At 40.6% G+C, this 22992-nt stretch overlaps 1 protein-coding gene across 3 annotated transcripts in view; it reads left to right on the top strand.

Annotated features, from left to right (window-relative positions):
* Positions 1–345: 345 nt before the first annotated feature.
* The window catches only part of RAP1GDS1 (Rap1 GTPase-GDP dissociation stimulator 1), a 94894-nt gene continuing 72247 nt past the window's right edge, over positions 346–22992 (top strand). For all 3 annotated transcript variants that reach the window (XM_084285841.1, XM_084285840.1, XM_084285843.1), the window contains exon 1: positions 346–368. In XM_084285841.1, coding sequence (XP_084141967.1) covers positions 365–368 — 4 coding nt within the window. In that variant the 5' untranslated portion in view covers positions 346–364. The remainder of the gene's footprint in view (positions 369–22992) is intronic.

The raw sequence follows: 22992 nt of genomic DNA, 5'->3' as shown, positions 1-22992 counted from the left end.
ACCCCCGGCGCCGCCCTCAGCTCCCTCCCTCCCCGGAGCGCGGCTGCCGGGGGCGCTGCCGCTGGCCCCGCAGCGCCTCCCCCGCGCCTCCCCTTCCCTTCCTTTCCCTTCCCTTCCCCTCCCCGGTGTCGGTGTCGGCGGCAGGGTGCCTCCGGGTAGGGCTGAGCGGGCGGGGTGTCTCCCTCCCTAGGCGGCCTTGCCCGGATGTGCTGCCCTGACTCATAGCAGCGCCGCACGCAGGCTCCGCGCACACGGCTGCCCCAGCACCCGGAGCACTGCGAGGAGGAGGAAGAGGAGGAGGAGGAGGAGGAGGTGGAGGACGAGGAGGAGGAGGAGGAGGAGGAAGGCTGCCGCCGCCGCCGCCATGGGTAAGCCCCCGCTGCCGCCCCTCCGCCCCCAGCGGCCGCTCGGGGCGACTTTGGTGCAACTTCCCCGCCGGGCTCCGGCCCCTGCGGTGCAAAGTTTTCCCCGGCTGCCGCCGCCCCCGAGCCCCCCAGCCCCATCGGGAAAAGGCTCGGGGTTATGTAAGGCAGCCCCGGGGGGCTGGGGGGCAGGTGGGATAACGCGGGCAGGAGGTGATGATATGAGCCCCACGCGGGGTCTGCGGGAGGCATCGGGGTCTCTGTGTCCCCCCCACCCTCCCCTGCTTGGGGAAGAGCACTGCTCGTGCCTCCCGGTGCAGCCATGTTCCCTCTGCCTCTTTCTCTTTAATATTGTACTTTCACGCCGTGCGCCGCTTCCCTGAAGCCCGTGTTGCGCCTGGTTGTTGCCTCCACAAGGAGCTCGCTGAATTTCTCCTCCCTTGCCCACCTTGCTCCCCTTCCACGCACCACGGCTCCTCCGCCAGCAGCGAGAGTCACCAGCAGCCTGGCCGCAGCGTAGAAGCCACGGGGGGCTAAGGAGAGACCCCCTTGGTGTCCCCCAAGGGCCCGGCCACGCTGCCAAGTGGGCTGCGGGTCGCAGATCCTGCTTGTGGTGGTCCTGAGGGCACCACTTCACTAGCAGGGCGAGGGGGTGGCAGCCCCCAAATTGGGCTCAGGGGGTTGACAGCGGCACTTCCTGTGGCCCTTTGGTAGCTGGGTTGGTTTCTCTTTTTGCTGCTCGCACGCGCCTGTCCCTCGTAGCTAGAAGTTTCCATGGAAGGAAGCAGTGGCAGGGCCTCGGTGGTTGCTGGTGGTGAAGAGGGGGTAAATGGTCGCTCGCCTCCCGTGCAGGAGCAGAGAACTTGTGGGGAGCTGCTCAAAATGGAAGCTGTCAGGGTCAGGCGTAGGGAACAGCTACTGGGTTTCCTCAGAATAAGGTACAACAACATAGCAAAGTTGTCTTTATTTTCATGCAGGTTGAAAAGGCAAGGCACCAGGATTCAGTTTCAGTATGTATCCTGTCTGTATTCACAAAGTACAGCTACTAAGCCCATCATTCTGGGCAAAGTATAGATGTAACTAATCCTGTTTCGGCTTCCAAAAATAAAAACTTCAGGACATCAGCTAAAACCTGTTCAGAAAAGCTGATGCAGAACTAGTGCAGCTCGCCTTTTTAGATGAGACTACATTTCAGTTGCAAGCAAGTTTGTAAACGGCTTGAGGATCTGCTGCAGCTTGCTGTATAAGTAAGAGTAATTGTAATGTTTTTCAGGAAGACTGAAATAATTTTCTTGGAGTATCTCTCATCACCTGTCCATAACTGACCAGAGAGATTACTTGTGAAAATATCGAGGAACCTTTTTTTTTCCCCTACTTCTTCACATACCAGGGCCTGACAACATTGTCCTTAAAATCAAGGCAAACTCCGACAGCCTCTGCAGCAGCTCTTGTTGCTCCAAGGAGTGCATGGCAAAGGCTGAAATTGGTTTCACCTTGACTAGCAACTAATAATGACTTCCCCTGTTGAAGGTCTATGTTTAAGATCACAATCAATGCAGTAGCTTCCCTTTTTCCTTGTACAGTATTTGTTTCATTGCATAGCAGCTGAAGATTTCTAGAATTAAATCAAGGCAGAGTATTTGCGGTGTTCAGTTTGTTCTTCCTATAGCTCGTACATCATTCCATAAATCATGCTCAACAAACAAGCATTTGCAGCAGAGGGTGCAGTAGTGTCTTACAGTTAAACATATGTTTTATTCTGTGCTTAGAAAGGCAGGTATGGTATTAGCTGATTTGTATACTAATGCTATAGAGTAAGTATATTTCAATTCCAGTCAAAAGATTTCTGCCATTAAAAATATTTATTGTGTATACATGGATCTGCATTACCTTTATTGTATAGAAATCTTTCTGCTGCCACTTTAGCTCTATGTGTCGATTCCTCTGGAGTTTCTTGTGGTAGCTTTTTCCTCCAAGAGGACAGTGGCTTCCTTTCATTAATATCAGTTCTTCCCCAAATTGTTACTTTTGTTGCTTGTATTTATGTTTTTTTTTTGTTGTTGTTGTTGTTGTTTTTTTTTAAGTCATGTATAAGTACAGTTTAAACAATATTCATCTTTTGGCTTTGTGCGTCAAGTTGCTTGAAGTACTCCTGGCAGTACAGCACTTTGAGTACTTGAGATGATGTGCGCCACCAGTAATTTACTTCTATTTTTATAAGGACAATTATAGGTTGTTACTTTTCAGTTACTGATGTAATGCTACAGTTTCCCAATGAATAGTCCCTTTCCTAGTCAATTTTCTTGTTTTGTTTTGTTTTCAGTCTTGAAAAACACAACTTTGTATACTCTTTTGCAAACATACTGTAGCAAGGGTAATTTTACTGTTTTAGGGCAGTGGCTCATGGAGGTTATTGTAAGCAGGCTGCAGTTACTCCACAAACACAAATCAGTAAGATAAAATCAGGAATATGATTACGTGCTGACAATTCAACAGTAATCCATCGGCCCCAAAAGATGGAGAAACACCATGAGAGTTTGTATACAGAATACAAATACAAATCACAAGATCATTTTTAGAGCGTGTATCAGTTTGCCTGAAATGTAGATGTTATGGTCTGCAGTAGTGAAAGCTCATGAACAATGTTCTTGCGTTTTCAAAGCACTGTTTTTATTAGCAGGAAATGGAAGGCAGCCTCTGTTCTGATGAGGCTTGATACCCACTTGGGTACTCAGTTGGGCAACAAACTGTGAAAGCGACCCGCCAGTTTCTTAGACTCTCTTTACAATACCTAGCAGTAATACCATCATGGCAAGATACAGGGGATACACAGGCTATAATGTAGATGGACTTGTTTAAGTACTGCCTATTTAGCTATGCTGTTGTCAGAACAAAGGTTTATATTACCCTTCTCCTCCCAAAATACTCAATTTTCTCTCCCAGTTTCCATACAGGTTTACCACATGCGGCTATGTATTAAGCTTTGGGGTCAGCCTGGTGGCCGTGAACTCCAAAGTGAACTGCTGATCAGGATATAACAGGCCATCCTGTCTTCAGGACATTGATTCATTAAGTAAAGGAGGCAGAAAGGCGTGAAGATTCAGGCATAGTAGTATGCAGGAAGATGGGGATAAGCCTGCATGCTTTCTGTTTTTTTTTTTTTTTTTTTTTTTTTTGTTTGTTTGTTTTTAAAAAAAAAAAAAAGAAAAAAGTATCAGTAGCTGCAGACGTGAAAGGAATGAAAGTCTTCCATCTTGAGAGCTCTTTTGGTACTTTTTTTACAAGAGGTGCAAGTCAGCTTAACAGATTGCTTGGAAAAGTAGTGTATTAATTGCACAAAAAGATCATTTTAAAGTCTTCCAAAGTTTTTGCCAAAACAATGAGATTTCTTACAACACCAGCATATTAGTTCTATGCAGCAAGAATACACCAATTTAAGCCAATACAAAATGTATTACCATTTCCTAAAAGCAAGACTGATTTTAGCAAAAGACTTGACTTGAAAACACAAAGACAAGAGGAAACTGATTTTAGACTCTCTTCTGTTTCAGTAATGTTCCTCGATGCCAGAGAGGTTAGGTTAGTTCTGACTACCCTTCCTTAATGAATACTGTTCCTGTTTCTTGGCCAATATTTGTGGTCTTTCATTATTATATAAGACAGAAACCAACCAACTTTGTCTTCAGCTTCAGGTTAAGGGCTTCATTCAAAAGTATGTTTCCTAAGAACAGAATATCAGAGGTTGCTTCAGAAGTCTGTAAGGAACATCTGGCTTTCTGTAGAGTCAAAATAAAAGTGGGAAGAGAAAGGGCAAAAAAAAAAGAGAACGGATGAAACCTGAAGGAAACAAAGCAGTGATAATGGAAATGAGAGAGCTACCAAGACAAGAGACAAGAATAGAAAAGAACAAAAGTCCCTTAAGGGAAACGTGTGGAGGGTGAGAAATACTAGAAGCAGAGGAAAGACAAGGATAAGGAATGAATGAATGGAACAATAGAGAACAGAAATAGCAAAAAGAAATTGGGAACTCTACTACCCATCTTTGTGTTCTCCCCACCACCATCAATCTCCCAAGCTGAGAAAATAGCCAGGGTATAAGTGATGTAAATAAAATCGGAGAATTCTTACCCTCTTTTCTTTTGTAGTTCATTCTGGCTGCAGCTGACAGTCCTTGAGAAGACTCATTATAATTCTCAGCCTTCCTCAAGTAAAGCTGATCTATTTCTGGAAATTCTGAGGACTTCATTATTTATGAATATGTAAAAAAAAAAATAAATATGAGATTAACATAAGCTAACAGTTGTTCAATAAAGGGGAAAATAATGTCACCATTTGACAGGAGAGAAAGCTAAGTTCCATCTGTGGCATCTGTCAGTGAGGCTGGGAATGATCTCTTCTTAAGTCTGTTGTAGGATGCAGTTCACGTGTTGGGAACATTAAGGGTGACCCCGCTACTGAGATAAGAGAGAACCCACTTTCCACTCTTGGTTAGGCCACCTGGGTCTGCATGTTGAGGAAAAGAAGTATCCCCTCTGTCTTTATACTGTTGGAGGTGTTACATTTAAGATTGTAACTTGTTTCCAGATTAAAATTGCTTAGGAGCTACATATAAACTTCTGAAAGTTGAGTCTTAACAATGTTTACGTGTATTCTTCAGCTACTGGAGAAATGTTTTAATGACAGTTTGGATATTAATTAGACAAGGAGCTTTTCCTAGTAAGGCATTTTGTCCTCGCAGTGGAAGCTGCTACTTACAGTCTCCCAGGACCTCTTCTTGTTAAATATGGTCTAGAAACTTGTTTCTGTTTACAAATTTTAATATAATAGCAACCAGATGGAATTGGTTTTGGTAGAATAAAATGATGGCTAAAAACCACAGACTTCTGAGCATGGAACTTGCATTTAGTCCAAAAAAATAGCTGATGTGTTTTAGAATTTTCATGTGCTCCAGATATGCCTAATCGAGTTTGTAAACTCTCCGAAACAAATGGCTTTGGTTCGAGGAGCTTCAAAGCCGTGCACCCAGCCTGGCGACGTGTGTTCAGCCCGAGTCGCGCAGCTCTGGTTTAGGGAGCTTTGAAGTTGTGCAGAGACCCTGGTGATCTCATACGCTCTTAAGCTGTGGCTCAAGAAGATTACGAACTCGGCAGATATCCAGAAGAATTCGTCAAGTCTATAAACCAGATAACTGCTATTCACTTCTCTCCAGATAGAGGATGGAGTTAAGTGCAGGGTGCTTTGATACCTGCACATGAATACAGCATACCTGAAGTACTCACGTAAGGACGGCTCTTAGAAATGTCCCAGGCTCCAAGCAGTTTCCAATACATCTTTGCAAATTCTGATAGAAGTGGCAGGGAATAAATGTGTGTGTGTGTGTCTGTAGTAACTGGAATTCAAAACATATATAAATTGAGAAAACGTGGATGTCTATATAAAGTTGTGTTAAAATTTGCAGCCTAAAATGAAAGCATTTCATGCTTTCTATCTCCATGTTAAACAAAAACCTCTTATGAAAATTACATTTACATATTTAAAAATCAGGGAAAATTAAAAAAAAAAAAAAAATCATGCTTTGCAAAGGAAATATTTCACATTATCCATTTCAATACTTAGTCCCAGTTTTCTCACACTTCACATCTCTTAACAAGCTTATGGCTTCCTAATCATGTATTACAGGAATATCCGAGGGAGAGGTCAATTATGAGCTTTTGTTAAATCACTGAACTCTTCTTTGTGTTAGCGATGGCTTGGTGAGATTCGTGGAAGATAAACCACAATTGTTGACATTCATCAGTTATTTTCTGCCACTGATATTTGCCAGCCTGACAGGCACAATTATTTTGAAGAAATATGCAAAAAAAAAAAAAAAAAAAAGCTAATTTTTATTTTAATTTTTTTGTTGATATTTCCTACCAGTTGACTCAGATTTGGCAAGCCATGTTGGCCTCTGATTAAATCCAGCTAAGCAGGTGCTTAGATTCACTTGGTGAATAAGCAGCCTTTCTTTCAGGCTTAGCACCTCTGCTCTTGCAAATCTACTTGGGACTAAGGCTGGACAGAGAGGAACATGGAAGTGATCGAAGAGAGGGATGGAGACTGAAAGAGAAGACTGAGATTGAGGGAGGAGATCAGCTAAACAGAATAGGATGTATGATGTGACGAGGATTGACCAGAATTTGGGAAGACTTGCCGCTAATCCTGTGGGAATCAGGCCTTTGGGAGGCCTGGGGAGGTGACAGCTTGGTATCTCCTGGTAGCCTGGAACCTGCTTGTCTGCTGTCAGCCACCTCTGCATTTTTAATGGCCTTTCTGATACGCTAACATGGGAGCATCAGGACACACAACCAGTTAAAAAGCCCTCTCCTTATTGAATTCTTCACTTTTCAGTGATGTCTTTACCTCTAGAATACACCAGTCCAAAAATAACCCCAAATATAACATTAATCATTCTCACATGCTGTCTTAAGTGCAGTAAAGAGGTCTGCAGTTTAAAGACAACTCTCACACACCTTGCACTTTACAAACTCTGTTCTACCCCTTTTTTTCCTTAATTGTATCCAGACTGGAAACTAAAATGGCATTGCACTGTCTGGATTAATTCTGTGATAGCATTTCGTGGATGGAAGCTGAAAACTGGTGGCTTAACAATTCAACTTAAATGTAAAAAGACAAAATCCGAGCACCTGCAAGGCTTTGTGGTTTCCAGTTTAAGTGAAGCGTTTGGCTGGGGAGATGCACATGGTGCTGAGCACGGCCTGCTGTCTGGCAGCTAGGAACTCCTCTCGAGAGCGTGTTTAGAAACATTTCCTGTCTTTGATGCTGCACCAGTCTCATGACATGATAATCCCGTGACATTATTGGGACTATTTTAGCGTTTCTAGCCTTAAAAGAGCCCTTACGAGTACATGTGACTGTTGCACTGTAGCACTCGCGTTCCCTTCTCTACCCTTGCTAGGTTCATTCCCATATCCCTTCTCTGCTGAGAAACCCAAGATGCTCTCAATTTGCAGCGCCCAGTGCCCTGCAGGCATAACTGAGTTCAGTACTGCCAAATAGCTGCTTGTGCTACATGAAGGCTTTGGAACGATTTCCGTAAATCAAAATGCTGTTTTATCTTGACAGCAGGAATAAAGCATGGGAAGAGAAAAGGGCTTTAAAACCAAAGAAGGATTGTACACATCTTTCTTATCCAAATCTTCCCTGTCCACAGAATGTTTAACTTACCCCTCCTGGGCCTCTGGAGGAGCTGACTGAAGTCAGTCTTTGAGCCGGGTGTGTATGGTAATAGCATGCACCACCTCTGACTGTTTTCCCAAGCACACCCCTTCTGAACTTCACCGAGCAATTGAAGAGGAAACGCAGGGAGTGAATACGACCGTCGAGAAGAGTGGCAGCAGCAATGAAGTTTCGAGGCATTTCACGCTTGCTGCTGCCTCCCCCTGAAGTAACTAGTAGCCATCATTTTTCCTCCTTCCCCTCCTGTGCCTTCCATGCTTATGCATTGACCTGGTTTTAGGATCAGGATGTAGTTCTACCAAAAAAAAACAAAAAAAAAAAACAACACAGCAGAACATTGGCCTGTGAACACATTCCTTGTAAAAATGTCTGGTGTGATTAAATTCATTCAGAAGTACATTTAATAGGCTTTATACAAACACATTTGCTCTCATCGTGCCAAGCCTGTTGAGCAGTCCCCTTTGGTTGTGGATGTCTTCAGAGTTCAGGGGGGTTATACAGACCTGCTGCTCCTGCCATATAGAATTAGGGGAAATGATGGAGATTGAGGGAAAGGTACAGAATGTCCATATAAGAGATGGCTGACAGGAACCAAGCAGGTTCAGTTTTGTTGTGTTTTTATTTATTTTTTTAAACCTCCACAATAAGAATTTTATCACCCGTGTATAGTAGGGTAGTGCTTCAGTTGAATCAGACACACTGATCAATAAATTTACGTGCAGCAGTGCCCAAAATACACCGTGTACTTCCCAGGCAAAAAACATACTTCTCTATCTGATGCTACAGTGTCCTTATTTTCTTCAAGTCTTTTCTGCTTTCCCTAAGAATCCTTCCCACTCTCTTCCACAGCCATCCTATTCCTTCAGAGTTCTTTGCCCAGCTCCCTATTTCATTGCCCAGTTTTCTGTAACATCTTCCTCCTCTCTACCTCCTCCAGCTGTCTGTTCTTTTCCATCTTTCCTCCCGTCTCCCACTCTCTCTCCTCTTCTGGTTCTGTCTTTATTAATTATCTGTCAACTTCTTCCATCCTCTGCCCTTTCTGCTGTCTTTGTTAGAGAAGGAATTGAAAAACTAATATTCTACTTTCTAAGTTTCAAAAGCGTTTTCCTTTAATTAACTATCAGCTAGTTAAAACCAGTTTAAAATCATGTTTTAGTTGTGCCTGATGTACCGTAAGCAAGACTATGTGAAAGAATGTATCTCGCAGGAAAGAAACCATGCAGAATTGGGCCTTACTCATGTAAACGCTATTTATACAGCATTCTTGTACCCACACAAAGCCCACACCGAGTACCACTGAAGTCACTGGGATCCTGCTTTTCTGACTCAGCAATAGTAGGGCTTAAGCTGCATAGTTTGGGTGAAACTGCAAAATGGCATGGGTCACCCCATCATTTCAACACTTAGAAACACTGGCTTTCCAATCTATGCAGTTGAGGGAATGGAAATGCTAGAGACTGGGCTGATTTTGACTATCGGAAGCACTGTTATAATGTCTTTTATTGATAGATGGTGATATTGATAGACTGTACCAGCATATAGCATGTGAAGGAACTTGTCAAACGAAGAAAGCCGTATTCTATGTTGATGAAAATGATCTGTTGAACTCAATTTTTTTTCTTAAAAATTGATGGAATGCTATGGTTTGTAGTAATATGTTATTTCAAAGAAGAAGCCAATTTAACATTGAGATCATATTATTAGAACATCATCCTGTAAAAGCAATAGTAAGCACAGTGTCATAAGCTATTAATATCTATTCAGTTCTGTCCTGTAGCAGCATGGGGAAAAAGAAAAAATATGGTTTCTGAAGTCTGTTTCAGAAATTCATTTTGCAGCCATTAGATAATGCCTTTTGATGCTTTCTGATATTCCCAGAAAATGTTAGGAATCCCTCTCTGCAAGGCTGCTAGACGTTATACTTCTAATGACACATATTAGTGTGTGGACACTTAATGCTCCAAGGGGAAGAATGGTGGAGGGAAACAGGAACCAATTCAATGCACTTCTTCAGAATGCATCATCATCCCAGAAATGATCTGAAGTGCTTGTTTATCTTTATGAAGGCTGTAACTTCTCCTTTTATGAGGAGGGTGAAGGCATCACAGTTTCTTTTTTTGGCTGTGGAGAACAAGGTAGAATTTAAGTCTTCTCATACAGTCTCTGGAAGAGTTCTCTTGTGAACATAAAATTCAAGTTCTGTACATGTACCTAGTTCAAAACAGATGGCTGGAGGGAAAAATGCCCTAGATAATACAGCAGTTTATGTTAGCAAGGGGTGGACTGTTTTACTTTTTTTTCTTTTTTCTTTCTTTCTTTCCTTTTTTTTTTTTTTTTAATAAATTGATATTGTGTAGGTTTTCTGATAAAAAGCACCAGATGTGGGCTGCTGGATTACTTTTAGCATGCTTAGCCCTTCAAATTCTGAACAGTTCACAGTACTCAGGGCTCACAACAAACAAGGTGTCAGTCAGAAGCCAGCATACTTCAGCAACTATTTAAACTGCTTGCTTTTCTAAAATCAGAAATAAATGGTCATCAACAAAGCAGAATTTTTGGCTGTACATAAAGAACTTGCTGACTTTTTCTGAAAGCTGATTAATAGGCACATTTTACAAAATGACAATACTTGGCAGGTTGCTTGAAAAACTGGCTCTTCTTTTTGACCCTTTTTATGCCTTTAAAATAAATAGATCAGTCTATTAATATTTTTTCCATTACTGGAAATACGTTTCTTACAGTCAGAAATATGCTGAGAAGCCTGATGCACATTAAGTTTAGACTATATTTGAGGGTGCGGAGATGTAGCTTTTCGATATCAAATAGTAGATATCAGAATTGAAAGTTCAGGAATTGTTGCAAACTCCTGGTATTTCCCTTCTTATCTTCTCCCCAGACTCACGTTCTTCTTGCAAAAGCAGCCATGCTGTCAAAGTAGGCCTCTTCTGGTTTTGGTCAACAATTCGGAGTGAAAATATAGCAGCAATTTTCATTTTAACACTCAAGTCAAGTTAGACTTGCAGAGAACATTCAGGATAGGTTTTTGCTGGCTGCTGTGATTGTTTTATTTCTATAACAGTAAAGCGTTCTGTACTTAGGCTTTGATCACAGAGCATGTGTTGGACTTCAGTGTTCATTTCTAACACCTTAAGGGTGCAAGTGCAAATTTAGAAGCCAAATTCTGCTTGTTTACATGAGCACAGTGTTATTCCACTCTGTGCTTGTGGAACTAATTTGTCCCCAGAAGTCAGCATATCATCTGAATCTTTTCATTAGAGACGTTTCTGCTGCTTCATCTAATACAATCCAAGGGTAATGTAAAACCATCAGACAAGAAAGTCTGCTTGCTCTGACGTGAAAGGTCTGCAGGCTCAACACAGAGTTTATAAGAAGGCATTAATTCAATGGAAGAAAAGTTGTTGTTTTTTTTTTCAGTGCTGAGACATGACATCTTTAACTGTGATACAGCAAACTCCATCAAATGACAGCTTGAAGTGCGTGTTGATTTAAATGATGCTGGATTGCAGTGCTTCAGCTGACCTGGTTGCAGAGCTTTTAGAAAAGGTAATCTGTTGAAACCAGCTTTGCTGCTGAAGCCTCTGTGTAGTCAGATTATGGCCTCAGTTCCCCATTGCCCTGCATTATGCATAAAGTGACTGCAAATTTGATTGAAGATGGTAATTGGGCCCAAATTGTAGCTTTTATGTTCTGCCCGGGCATAAATGACCATAGGATAATGAGCAATAAAATGATAGGTAATAAAATGATGCCCATGGTGCCTTCATATCTGAGATGACTTGAAGAAGTCTTGTTTTTAAATACTCATCCTGGTTTAGTAGAGTTACTGGTTTTAAGATCTGCATACGGTTTTGAGGGCTGCAGTGACTCACAACTGTAGAAGCCAAAAAAAGCTGCAGATGTTCGGCGTGCTGGAGAATTTGCAGCACCAGGGAATTAGAGGTTGTATTCACCAAAGACTACAGCCACTCCGGTGTATCGTGGTGTCAGACTCTGGTCTGAGGAAATCTGACTTTTCATGCATTAGAGAGAAAAGGTAGATGTGCTAGTCACAGGTGACCAACGGTGACTGAAAAGATAACAGTATTGAGCTCTATCATTGAAAAAGTCCTCTTCAGAGGGATTTATAAACATTAATTCATCAAAATAGCCTTTTAAATGAGAGATTAAAGACAATACTGCGTTCAATTAAAGGAAAAGTGAAGCAGGGAAGTAAAACCAAATTCAAATTTAGCACCTTCCATCCAATCCATTTCTTTAAAAAAAGTGAAAGCAAGCAAAAGAGTAGATTGTAAAAAAGGATTTCTTCCTCTCTACTGCTATTCTCATGCAGATTTACAAGTGAATGGACGGCGGAAGACTGCTATTGACTCAGACAAGGAAACAGGAAATAAGTGAAACCTGGGTAATTGTTTTCTACCGTAAACTCTGAAATGTGAAAGTAAACAAGTAGCCTAGCAAATGAAAGGCGGGGTGTGCAAAAGAGATGTTGATTCACTATTTCTGAAAACATTTGCTCCCAAAACATGGTTATCTAATGTGGTGGTGCACCATTACGAGATGTATCAAGGTACAAAAGTTGTCAGAAAGACAAGTAGAATAAAAGCAGCATTTTCAGGCTTGAAGGCCTGTGTGCAGTCTGCAGCTCCTTAATTACCTCAAAACATAAGGTTTCTGGTCATTTTGATATTTATTTCATTATCTACATATCACCTCCTAACTATTAATAGGCTGCAAAGTTCCTATCAGCTTGTTTTAATAGAGTTAATGTATTTTTGTAGTTTGACTAGAAAATAGTTTACAAAATTCCAGCTGTGGTAATCATGTTCCATTTGTGTCATGCATGCTGTCATCTCACAAATTTTGTCGTTTTTTAAAAAAATCAGAAATCACATTTTCATTTTTTTTTTCTCTTAAGATCTAGAAATCATAATCTTTGCCAAGTATTTAAATCTTGCTACAATAAGCAAGCCTAATTCCAGCTCTTTTTGTTTGCTTTCACAACTGAAGACTACAGTGAAAAGGAGTCCACTTTCTCTGTTCATCAATGGTACGCTCAGATCCTTCTGGAATAAAATGAAGGATTTACCAAATCAAGATCATTTTGCCTCCTAGTTAATAAGTTTCTTTGTCTGAGTAGTAAGACCTAACTTCCATGGTATTTTACAGTCCTACTGCCTGTCTTATTTGCAGGAACTCTGTTCACAGTAAAAAAAAAAAAATACACACACTGCTGAGTAAAGCAAGATAAGAATCTCAGAATAAAATCAACTATATGTTAGTAAGAGAAATGAAACAATTTTATACATACACAGGAGTCCTCTCTTATCCACGATGGAGGATTTTCCATCTCGAGCCCAGAATTGTAGAACTAAAAGTTGTATATCTGTTTGGAAAGGAGGGGAAAAAAAAGATCTGTTACCTAAGAGTTCAGGCAGCAGGAATAGTCAGATCAGGATTTTTCCAAGCTGTGCTCTGCTGATTTTTAACGAGACCGAGCAGTACATTTCTGTCACATAGCAAGACAGACTTAACCTATAATAAGGATGTCCTACTTGGAAGCACTGTTACAGTATACTTGGAAGCCTGTAGTAGAAACAGTGAAGGTGTTTGAGCTGCAATTTGAATAGATTCACGAACTCATAGGAGGAAACAAGAGCTGTCATCTGGAAGGATTTTGAAGCAGTGCAGTTGCCAGCACTAGAAACAGGTCAACTGCGTCTTTGTCTAGGTGCATCTTGAGGCCTCCGTGGTCTTTATAACTTCTATTTAGGTAGCTGCACTATTCAGTAGCCACTTAACCTCCTCTTTGCCACACTGAGGAAGTCTAGGTCATGTCCTCTAAGCACAGGTTCTTTTTGGGAGCCCTGTCCTAGACTTTCTCCAGTTTCTCAGTATCACTGTTGACCTGGGACACCCAGATCCAGAGAAAGAGCTCTGGGACATGGAGATCTTCACCAGGCATCAAGTAGAACCTTGGTCTGCTGGCCACACTCCTAAAATAGCCAATATGTACATATATTTATTTCTTTTACTTATTTTATTTTTTCATTAACAGTGTGCTAGTGACTGACTCATGTTTTTCTTGGCTTCCTCTGTAACCCCCTGGGTCTTTTCAGCTGGGCTGTTCCTCAGCCCATCAGATCCCCGCCTGTACTGATGCTTGGGGTTGTTCTGCCTTAGCTGCAGAACTCGGTGCTTACCCTTGATGAACTTCAGGAGACTTCTCCTCATCCAGTCCCCAAGTTTCTGAAGGGGGCTGTGGAGTGCTATGTGATGTGCCAGCTGATCGCCCAAATTTAGCATCGTCTGCAAAATACTACAGCTGTTCAAATGCGTATCTACCTTCACACTATACTGGTTTCAAACAAAAAATCCACATGCGAAATCTGCAGTTTGACCAATCCGTATAGAGCTGTGCAAACTCGCATTTGATTTCTTGATACTAAGTAAAGCAATGATAAACACTTCATATCTGTGGCTCTAGGATAACTAAAAAATGATTGCATACTTGAACAAATGTCTGGGAGTTTGTTAGACTAGCATCTGCAGTTGCACGCGAACTTGTATTACTGGTAATCATTTAATTCAAGTGAGTAGAGGATGGCAAACCTTAATTTGTAGACACCCAACAGAATTAATTCTGTAGAATTACGCTGATGATGAAATATGGATTCTCAGCTGTAGTCTAAATGAAATTCCAGGAGGAATTTCTGAGGAGAAGTGTAGAGAAGACTGACTCGCAGGAGCAATTCTTGGGAAACTGTTGGGTCTGTTAGCATCTACCACTGTTATTATTCCTCTACAGCACTGATAGTGTAGACTTGAACATAGGACAATCAGAGCTTCTGCTCAGCTGTTTGAGAGAATAATTCCTTTTGGCAGTGGCATCTAATCCATCTGTAATGGGACGTAACTGCACTGTTTCAAGGGATTATCGTGGTGCATTCTACTCACGGGCAAGACGAGCTTCAGTATAAAAGGGTGTCAGTGCACAGATGTGCTTTCCCTAGGACAGTGTGGATTTTGTGGTGCTGGTAGAGTTTGTCAGTCCGCTCTTTCTGGGCCTTCATGTAATTTTCTGCTTGGAGCAGTCAAGCTGAGATTACAGCTGGAAAGTGCTGACAGAGAATAGGGGAGTGCTTGGTCTGAGAAGGCCAAATGAGACATAGAAGGAGCTGTGAATGCCGTGTTGTCTGCAACATTTAGGGGGGATTTAAAATTACCAGCAACTACCAAACTACTGCTCATTGTGCCTAAGTGCATATTTAAGTGTGAAAGGAGGAAGGAGAAAGAAGAGTCACTTTATCTTGTGCTTATAGCTGAAAGATTAGCAATTTTCCTGATAAATATTGCTGTAAGGATCAACTGCTGGCTGTATTAATTAATATTACCTCAATAACTTTCTATATGAGGCTTTTGAGTGTTAATAAAATAGAGAGGAAGGATATTAAAACTGATAATGCTTAATTTTTTTATTATTATTATATGCAGCTTCTGGAAGTAAATGGAATACAGCGAGCAACAAAGCTGCGCTGATTTATGCCTGCCGATACAGACACATCCTGGCCTTTTCCTCTCATTTCATTAAGACCTCAGCATGTGAACGGTAGTTAAAATGACAGCAGCAGCTTTTGGCATGTGTATAATCCACACATTTACTCCATGATTTGGGTCTAAGCTTTCCTCCCATAATGTGATGACTTCTGAACTACTCTTTTTCTCTCCACTTTCTTTTTTTTTCTTTTTTTTTTTTTTTTCTACTTTCAAAGGAACAATAATAGTTAACCAAAAGAAAAATCAGAGAAACATAACTGGAAATCTTAATAGGAGAGATACTTCCCTCAGCTGTGGTCTCTCTGTTCCAGCAGTGGCTGGCATCTGTGGGGGTTATATGTGCTGACCAAGAGGAATTTCCTCAGCACAAGCACTGTAAGCATATGCTGGAGAGAAGTCTGTGCTGTTCCTTAATCTTGCTGCAAGATGCCTACGGGAGGAGGGGCTAGGGCACATTGTTGGAGGTTTTCAGACAATTGACTGACTTGCAAAGGTTCTTAAATGTCTCTTGACTGTGGAGCAGTCCATAAATAACTCCTCAGTGCACTGAGTTATGCTAAAGACTGCACCAATCCCAGTGACACGCAGGAGCTGGTCAGGAAATCACCTCTGCCTCTCAGTCTTGCTGGGTTTTGACTTCTGTTCTCTGCATCTCTGCCTTCTGAAGTAGCACAGCATCTCTCAGCCCTAGTGGCAGAAGGGTTGGCAGTCGATCAGTAGCTCGGTCGGTGTTGGGTGGTTAAGGCCAATCCAACAGCACAGCTGCATCTAGCAGGGGTGCAGCGCTCTGAGGCAGTCCTTGAAAGTGGCATAAAATAAATAAGAGGGATATTTGGAAACACTGCAGTAGTTTTTCTGTAGGCTTGTGGTTAGGGATGGACTGCACTACGCATATCCTCTGGATTTTAGGTGTCAGTTCCCTTTGTGGCATTCAGAGATCTGAGGCAGGTGCTTTGCCTCTCTAAGCAGTGCCTGCGGAGTTCAGAGCAGGATCAACTACCAAGCTCAGCGGGAAGCCACCCATAATTAACATGCATGCTATTTTCTGTTCAGCACAATTTCCTCCTTAAGCCAAGGGCACGGAATTATTTCTGATAGGTAGGTGCCTGCACCCTTTCTATGAAAGCCTGAGCCTTTGTTACTCCTCCTTTTCAAATGTGAATGGAGGATTCACCTTCCTTGGGATCTTGGGATGGGCTGCCAACCTTGGTAGTCTTTTGGTTTACACATTTACACAGGGAAGAGTAGTTCAGTCCTTTCCTTCTGAACTTGAAGCTCAACCATGAAAGAAACAGGATCTTGGTATGCTTCTGGGAAGTTGTGTTTAAATCACTTCAGGCAGAGGATTGAAGACAGTTTATTTTAGTGTTTCAGCCAATGCGTAAAAGGTGCTTCCATTTTTTTGCCATCAGCTTTCTGTTGACCACGAGTGCTTTCCCCAAGGCTTCCTGTGCTGCCCGTGTGCCCAGGCACTTTTTAGGAAAGGCCAAGAGGACTCAGTCCCTCGGAGATCCCCATCAGGCTGATGCATGGATTCGGTTACTGAGCTGCCTGAGAGCTGTGGGTTTGGGCTGAAGCCAAACACATGTGCAACTCCAAAGGGAACAAAGGTTAAATTTCTCCAGAATTTGGTGACAGATGAATGGGACCATTGGAGGTTCGCTTCCTAGAGCCATGTCTGTGCATAAAACTGATTTTTGTTTTGTTGGGACTGTGGTTTAAGGGTCAGTCAAGATCTGCTTGGTCATCAGAAGAATAAATGTCTTTGGAGGTATACTGGATGTTCTTGATTTGGAGGTGCTAACGTTGATAACTTTGCAAAAAGAGCTTTGCATCCCTTGTGAAACATATCCCAAGGACTTGTCTGTCCTTTCCATCTCCTTCAGGCTCGGCCCTTCCTTCCCGAGGCCTGCAGATCGCACGCTCCCTTCAGGTGCTGTCAGTGTGACTCTCCGCATGGTCTGAGGGATGGTTATCAAGCAGTGAGAGCAAAGAACTCCTCCACTTCTCTGCAATACACTGAGGTCTTGCTTGTGGGGGAAACAAATGACTTGCAATTTAACAAAGTGGCATTTTGCAGTAGCATCTTTTGTCTTTTAAGAATATATTTATCTGGGGAAAAACTCAGTGGCCTTTTCTTATTCAGCTTCCTATAAATACATGTGTTTTTGGAGCGTTTCACTTATTTTTGGGCTGTTGTCTGACCACAGCTGATCGCAGACTGGGAAATGAATAGCCTAATTGAGAGTCATGAGATTTAAGACATAAAATAGCGATTCCTTTCAGATTTTTTTTTCCTGATTTGCACTGTCAGATTGTCTTGCTCTGAAACCATATTTTCAGTGGATACATATTGCATCTTCTTACTCATTCAAATATTCATCAGAATGGTTTGAAGTAATACTTGAGGCCAATAACATTTGGATGATGATTTACCCAGCTGTGCATACATGCTGTAATGTGCTGCCTCCAATACAATAGTGTCATGTTTACTGCTCTGTCACTGTTGTATAATTTTTACTAAGTAAAGCTCCTAAATGTCGTGCAAAGGTTAATGATCACTTACAACTACAGTAATCATGCAGAATACTAGTGGGTTTTGTGGAAATGTTTCTTTTAAATGGGGCTATGTTAAGCATTTTGTGCACCATTTAAATTTTGCCTTCTCATTAGACTGCAGGTTTGTGTCAGCAGCAACATGAAAACCCAGTTGAATCCTTTTCCTCTGGAGAGCATCTGAGCTGATCCTATCAGTGCAGTGTTTTTACTGATGCTGTCATTCCTATCCATTCCTAAGTGAGAACAAATAACGTTATTAATAGATAAATATTTATCACTAGAGGGATTAACCACAGATGTCTACAGATCTCAGTAGCACCAGGTTTAAGGCAATACACGATACCTTTAAAAACAAACTCTGGAGTACGTTTTGCCCCTAAAAGCTTCCAGATGAATGATATCAAAACCTAAGAATTGTAAACATTAGATAAACTGCTAATTTGAAGGACTTGCAGCAGCAGACAATCTCACCAGCCAAGAACCAGTGCTTTTCAGGACTTGCTTTCCTTTGTATCCTTCACTGACATTAGAAAATATTTAAATCCTTTTTCTCCCAGGCATGAGGAAGCTGTCACAATTTATCAACCCTTCTGTGGCTAAAGGAAATTTTTGAATCACAGGGTTTAACAATGGTGGTTTCATGAGGAAAGGTTATTCTTGTGTCCCTTTCTTTCTTGGGACAAAAATGTTTTACCAAGAGTAACTTGGTAGGAAAATACATGCAGATAAGCAGTTACCACCACTTGAAACAGAAGTTGTAAATAAAGGCTTTTAGAGTCACCTATTAGTCACCTATCTCTTTCTAACAAACCTTCCCAGAAAGCAGAACAATAGAACAGATTGAAGGTCATTTCTATTATGATTTTGTTTGCCTGTATTCATCAAATGCAGTGTATTTTCAGTGCTGAAAGCTTTCATACATAGTTTGTAATTATCATATAGCTTGTTATTAAAAATAGTGATTTTTTTGGTAAATTTGGGAAAAAAATAAGTAAAAACAAATGAAAAGCAAATGAAGAACATTCTCTGGAGAGCAGTATAAGCCACCATTAGGACTTAAATCTAAGGAATATGTGCCTTTTTTGACATCTTTGTAAAGTCCCTTAATCTGACAAGATGCAGAGGCTGCAACTCAGCCTTCTACTGAGATAGAAAACTGGGAGAACTCTGCATGTTTCAGTAAGAAGTAAAAAAAAAAATAGCACAGGGACAACTGCAGTAGATCAGTTGGTTTTAGGAAAGTGAAATTTGCAGGAGTGTGGCTGCATAAGGAAATTATCGTCTTACTGTCTTTTTAGTTTGGAACAGTTAAACTAATTTCATTTATGACATTCTTTATTTGTTTTAGGCTTTATTTTACCAGTGATATATATATATATCTATTATATTTATGTGGCTGTATAAAATGTAAAAGAATAGAATATAATGAGGCCTTTATAATTTTGTCAGGGTAAATACTTACTCTCTTCATTGAGGTTTTGTTGAAGTGCAAGCCCAGGGTCTTTCAATGTCTAGTGTTAGATTCTGCTTCAGGCATCAGAGAGGTTTCTCACAGAGCTAACATGCAAAGGGAATTGTATCAGCACAGGATACCACAATAGCAACTGCCAGGGAGAAACTCAGATCAATAACTGGAGCAGGGAGAAATGCTTGGCTGGAATGCTCTGATCTACCTTGAATTTAAAGCCAGCTGCTTGAAAATCCATCAGGCAAAACAAAGCTTGGAAAATGGCTAGGAAATACAACTCTATGTATTTTAAGAGTTTTTAAAGGACTTAACCATTTAGGGCAGCGCTCAGGGTCCAGGCTTCCTTCTAGAATGCTGTGCATTTGCAGGCAAGTACAACAATTTATATATCCCATAATCACATGCAAAAAGACAGTAACAAAACAAAGAAAAGTTATTAATGGATAAAAATTGAAGATTTTAGACCAGGAATACCAAAGCAGGTTACATTAATTGTTCATTTTCAGTGACAACTTCATCTTAAGTTGCCAAGGTATCTTTAAAAATGTAGCACCAAGTGAGTAATTATGGAATATGTAGAACCATCACTGTGCCCTGTCAGGAGGTATTTTATAGCCTTTTCTTAAAGCCTCAGAGCTTTTCCTAGATGAGACACTCTTTTTCCACTTCTTGGACCTGTTTTATTTTCTTTATCTCTATGGATCCTAACCATATATCTTACAGCTCTGAAGAAGACTAATTAAGAGTCTAATTAGAAGACTAATAAAGTCTAATATGGCCAAGAGTTGAAAAGAACGTCAAGGTGAAGATCTTCTCCAAATCCTTTCCAAAACTATGTTTTTTTAATTGGTCACAAATTAATGAAAACGACAATAAAAATAGTTGATACTTTTACAGTCTTATTCCCTTTCATATCATGTTGCACTTTAGGATCTCCAACTGTTTATGCATTTGTGGAGGACAACAAAAATACTCTAGGAAGAACGAAGTTCCTCACCTGTAAGTAGTGACAGAATCAGGCCCTTATCCGTCGCCTTATCCTACAGAGATTGAAGATATAAACTAATCCCATTGATTTAAAGAGTTTATGCTTGATTCAGTTAAAAGGTGTTAAAGGCTAGGAGTGAGGAAGGAAAGTTACTCAATCACGAGTTATACCTGAAATAGCTTTTTTGTCTCACTTTGTACTTCTCACATCCCAGACCAGTGATCTTCTAGCTGAGGGTCTGATGGAGCACTGAGCGTTGTTTTACCTGTCTTCTGACTCAATACAATGCAGAAGTGGATTGCCTAAATTACATCTGCCACTCCTGCAACGTGTTGAATCCTTGAAGATTTAGCTATTACTGTGATTATTTTACAGTGCTGTGTATTTGTGATGTACACAACCTCATCAGATAGACTCGGAGCATCGCATGAAAAAGCAGATTGTAGGGACCTTGGAGGCTAAGCCAGGCTAACTTTGATGCTAGATCATGTAGCTTCTGTTTATTTGCCCTTTTTTCTTTTGGCAAGCCCATTCTGTTTTTCCAAAGTAAATTTGAATGCAGGTTACAATGTAGAATATCTTTTCACTATTAAATATACATATTTTAGCACAACGATTAAGGAATAAATCTATAACTGATTTTGGCACTGAAAGATATGTACTTAATACATATTGAGTGTAGGACCCATCTGTTGCTGAAATCTCTCTCTCACCATTCAGAGTGGTTCTTGAGATGTTTCCCCCGTGAAGATATTTGTCACAGGACATTTCTTTAATTTACTGTGTACTGGAACATGATTTCACGCTACGTACTCCCATGCTCCTGGCCTTGAGGAGGCTGAGCAGAGTCTTGCTATGGTTGCATTTTTAGAACAACCGTGCACCAGGTCTTCACTTCTGATTTGCCTAAGAAGGAAATCAGAGCAGCAGTAGACTGAACAATCCTAAATGTTAGAAAAAAATTACATAAAACCAAGCAACAACCCAAAGCAGGAACTCCGCAGTTTACTTTCAAGGGTAGTTTCAAGTTTACATGCAAGTAAACTTGTTACAACCTAGCCATCTGTACACTATTAGGTGCGTATCTGACAAAAAAAAAAAAAAGAAAAAAAAGGAGGGAATAAATAAAAAAGCTGTCAAATGACTCTTGAACATTTGAACGGCTCAAGGGCTCTTTGTGTGGTAATGTTGGCACAGCTCCTAAGTGACCAGATGGAATTTTGTTAACACTCAACAGGACAAGGGCTGAGATTTTCTTTCTTAGCTTACTATATTTGAAAAGCTTGCATAAAATGTGTCAGAAAGCTTAATATTTTTTCCTAGTATGCAGAAATACACATATACTTTCCCTTAATGCAGATATGTTGGTTGACAGCTTCAGAGGCTATCTGGAAGGTGGGTAAGAAAAGAGATGTGAGAGGCTTTTGTAATTTCTAAAGCTGATGCCAATTAAAAGGTAGGAAACTTAAAAAGAAAATGCATAAATTTTTCCTGTTCTAATTTTGGAGGTGTTTGATAATTTAAATATTACAATTTGTTAGTGAACTTTGAAAAGGTGTTTTTATTTACACAGTGATTGTGTTAAAACCAGAATTTAGAAACAAGATTTTTTAATAAACAGGCAAAGTTCATATTTTTGTAAGAGATAACAAAAATATATAAATATAAAAAAAAAAAAAATATCTTGGTTTCTCACATCAGGTACCATATCAGGTAGTGATGTCATATTTCTATTTAAAGACTCTGCTGAATATAGAAAACCACGTGAATGTCTGTGAATCCCCCTATTCTCCCATCATCGTGGCTTCATTGTCAGTAAGAAATTCCAGCAAACTGAAAGTCTCCATAGTCTCTGGTAAATCACAGGATGATTTTCAAACCAGACAGCTTAAGAAGCAAGAAACAAAATCTCTTAACACACCGTGGACTCATCATTTGCCTTTTAAGTGCTTCGTTTCCATTTTCAAGGCTTTCAGGGAATCCGTGATAGCCAGAAACGTGCTGTGTTACAGATTACTGTTTCATAACATCTGACTTATTACAGTATCTGAGGCTTCAGGAGGAACACTAATGCGACATACAATTAGAGTTAGCCGTACTAATTTTGAGCCTGAGTATCTTATTCAGGCAGAATTCTCTCTGTGACCAGGGAAAGATGAGCCTGGGGGCTTTGCAGAGACTCAGATCCTGTATTTGTTCAATAACTCAAACTGATAACATAAATACAGTTATGACAGATATTGTACTGTGTGCTTATATTGTCTGATTTATGTATACCCACTTGCATAGTGTAGGCCAAAGACTAGATCTAGAGCCCGTTGTGGTCCAAAAGAGTTTTTAGCTTCTTCAGTACTGAAACTTTGTATCTTCCACCTTGTACTGCTTGATTTTCATTTAGTTATTTACGTATATATTTTTATTGAAGCCTAAGTTCTGTGTATAACTTGAATGTCGGAGAAACCCAGTATCATTTAGCAAGCAATATTTTGTACAAAACTTGGAAAACGTATAGAGAATTGGGAGCCCCATTAAATTATTTAAAAAAAAAAAAAAAAAAAAAGGACAGTTTGTTCTAGTATGTCAGGGAAATAATTTAAAGGAAAATTCAAAAACATTTTTTGGAAAGTGTTTTCCTCTTACTATTTTTGATGTGATTAGTAGCATTTGCCATCTCTAGTCAGTTAACTGGAGTCATATTAGGATCAAAACTTTTAGTGTAGGTGCAAGCAGAAAAGGTTATGTGCAGTCGCATAGGTGCAATAGCACCCCAAAGGAAAGATCAAGCTGAGTAATGACTAAGA

Source organism: Netta rufina, assembly GCF_964035555.1.
Source record: "Netta rufina genome assembly, chromosome: 4".
Taxonomy (NCBI): Eukaryota; Metazoa; Chordata; class Aves; order Anseriformes; family Anatidae; genus Netta; species Netta rufina.
This window is presented reverse-complemented; position numbering and strand designations above follow the sequence as displayed.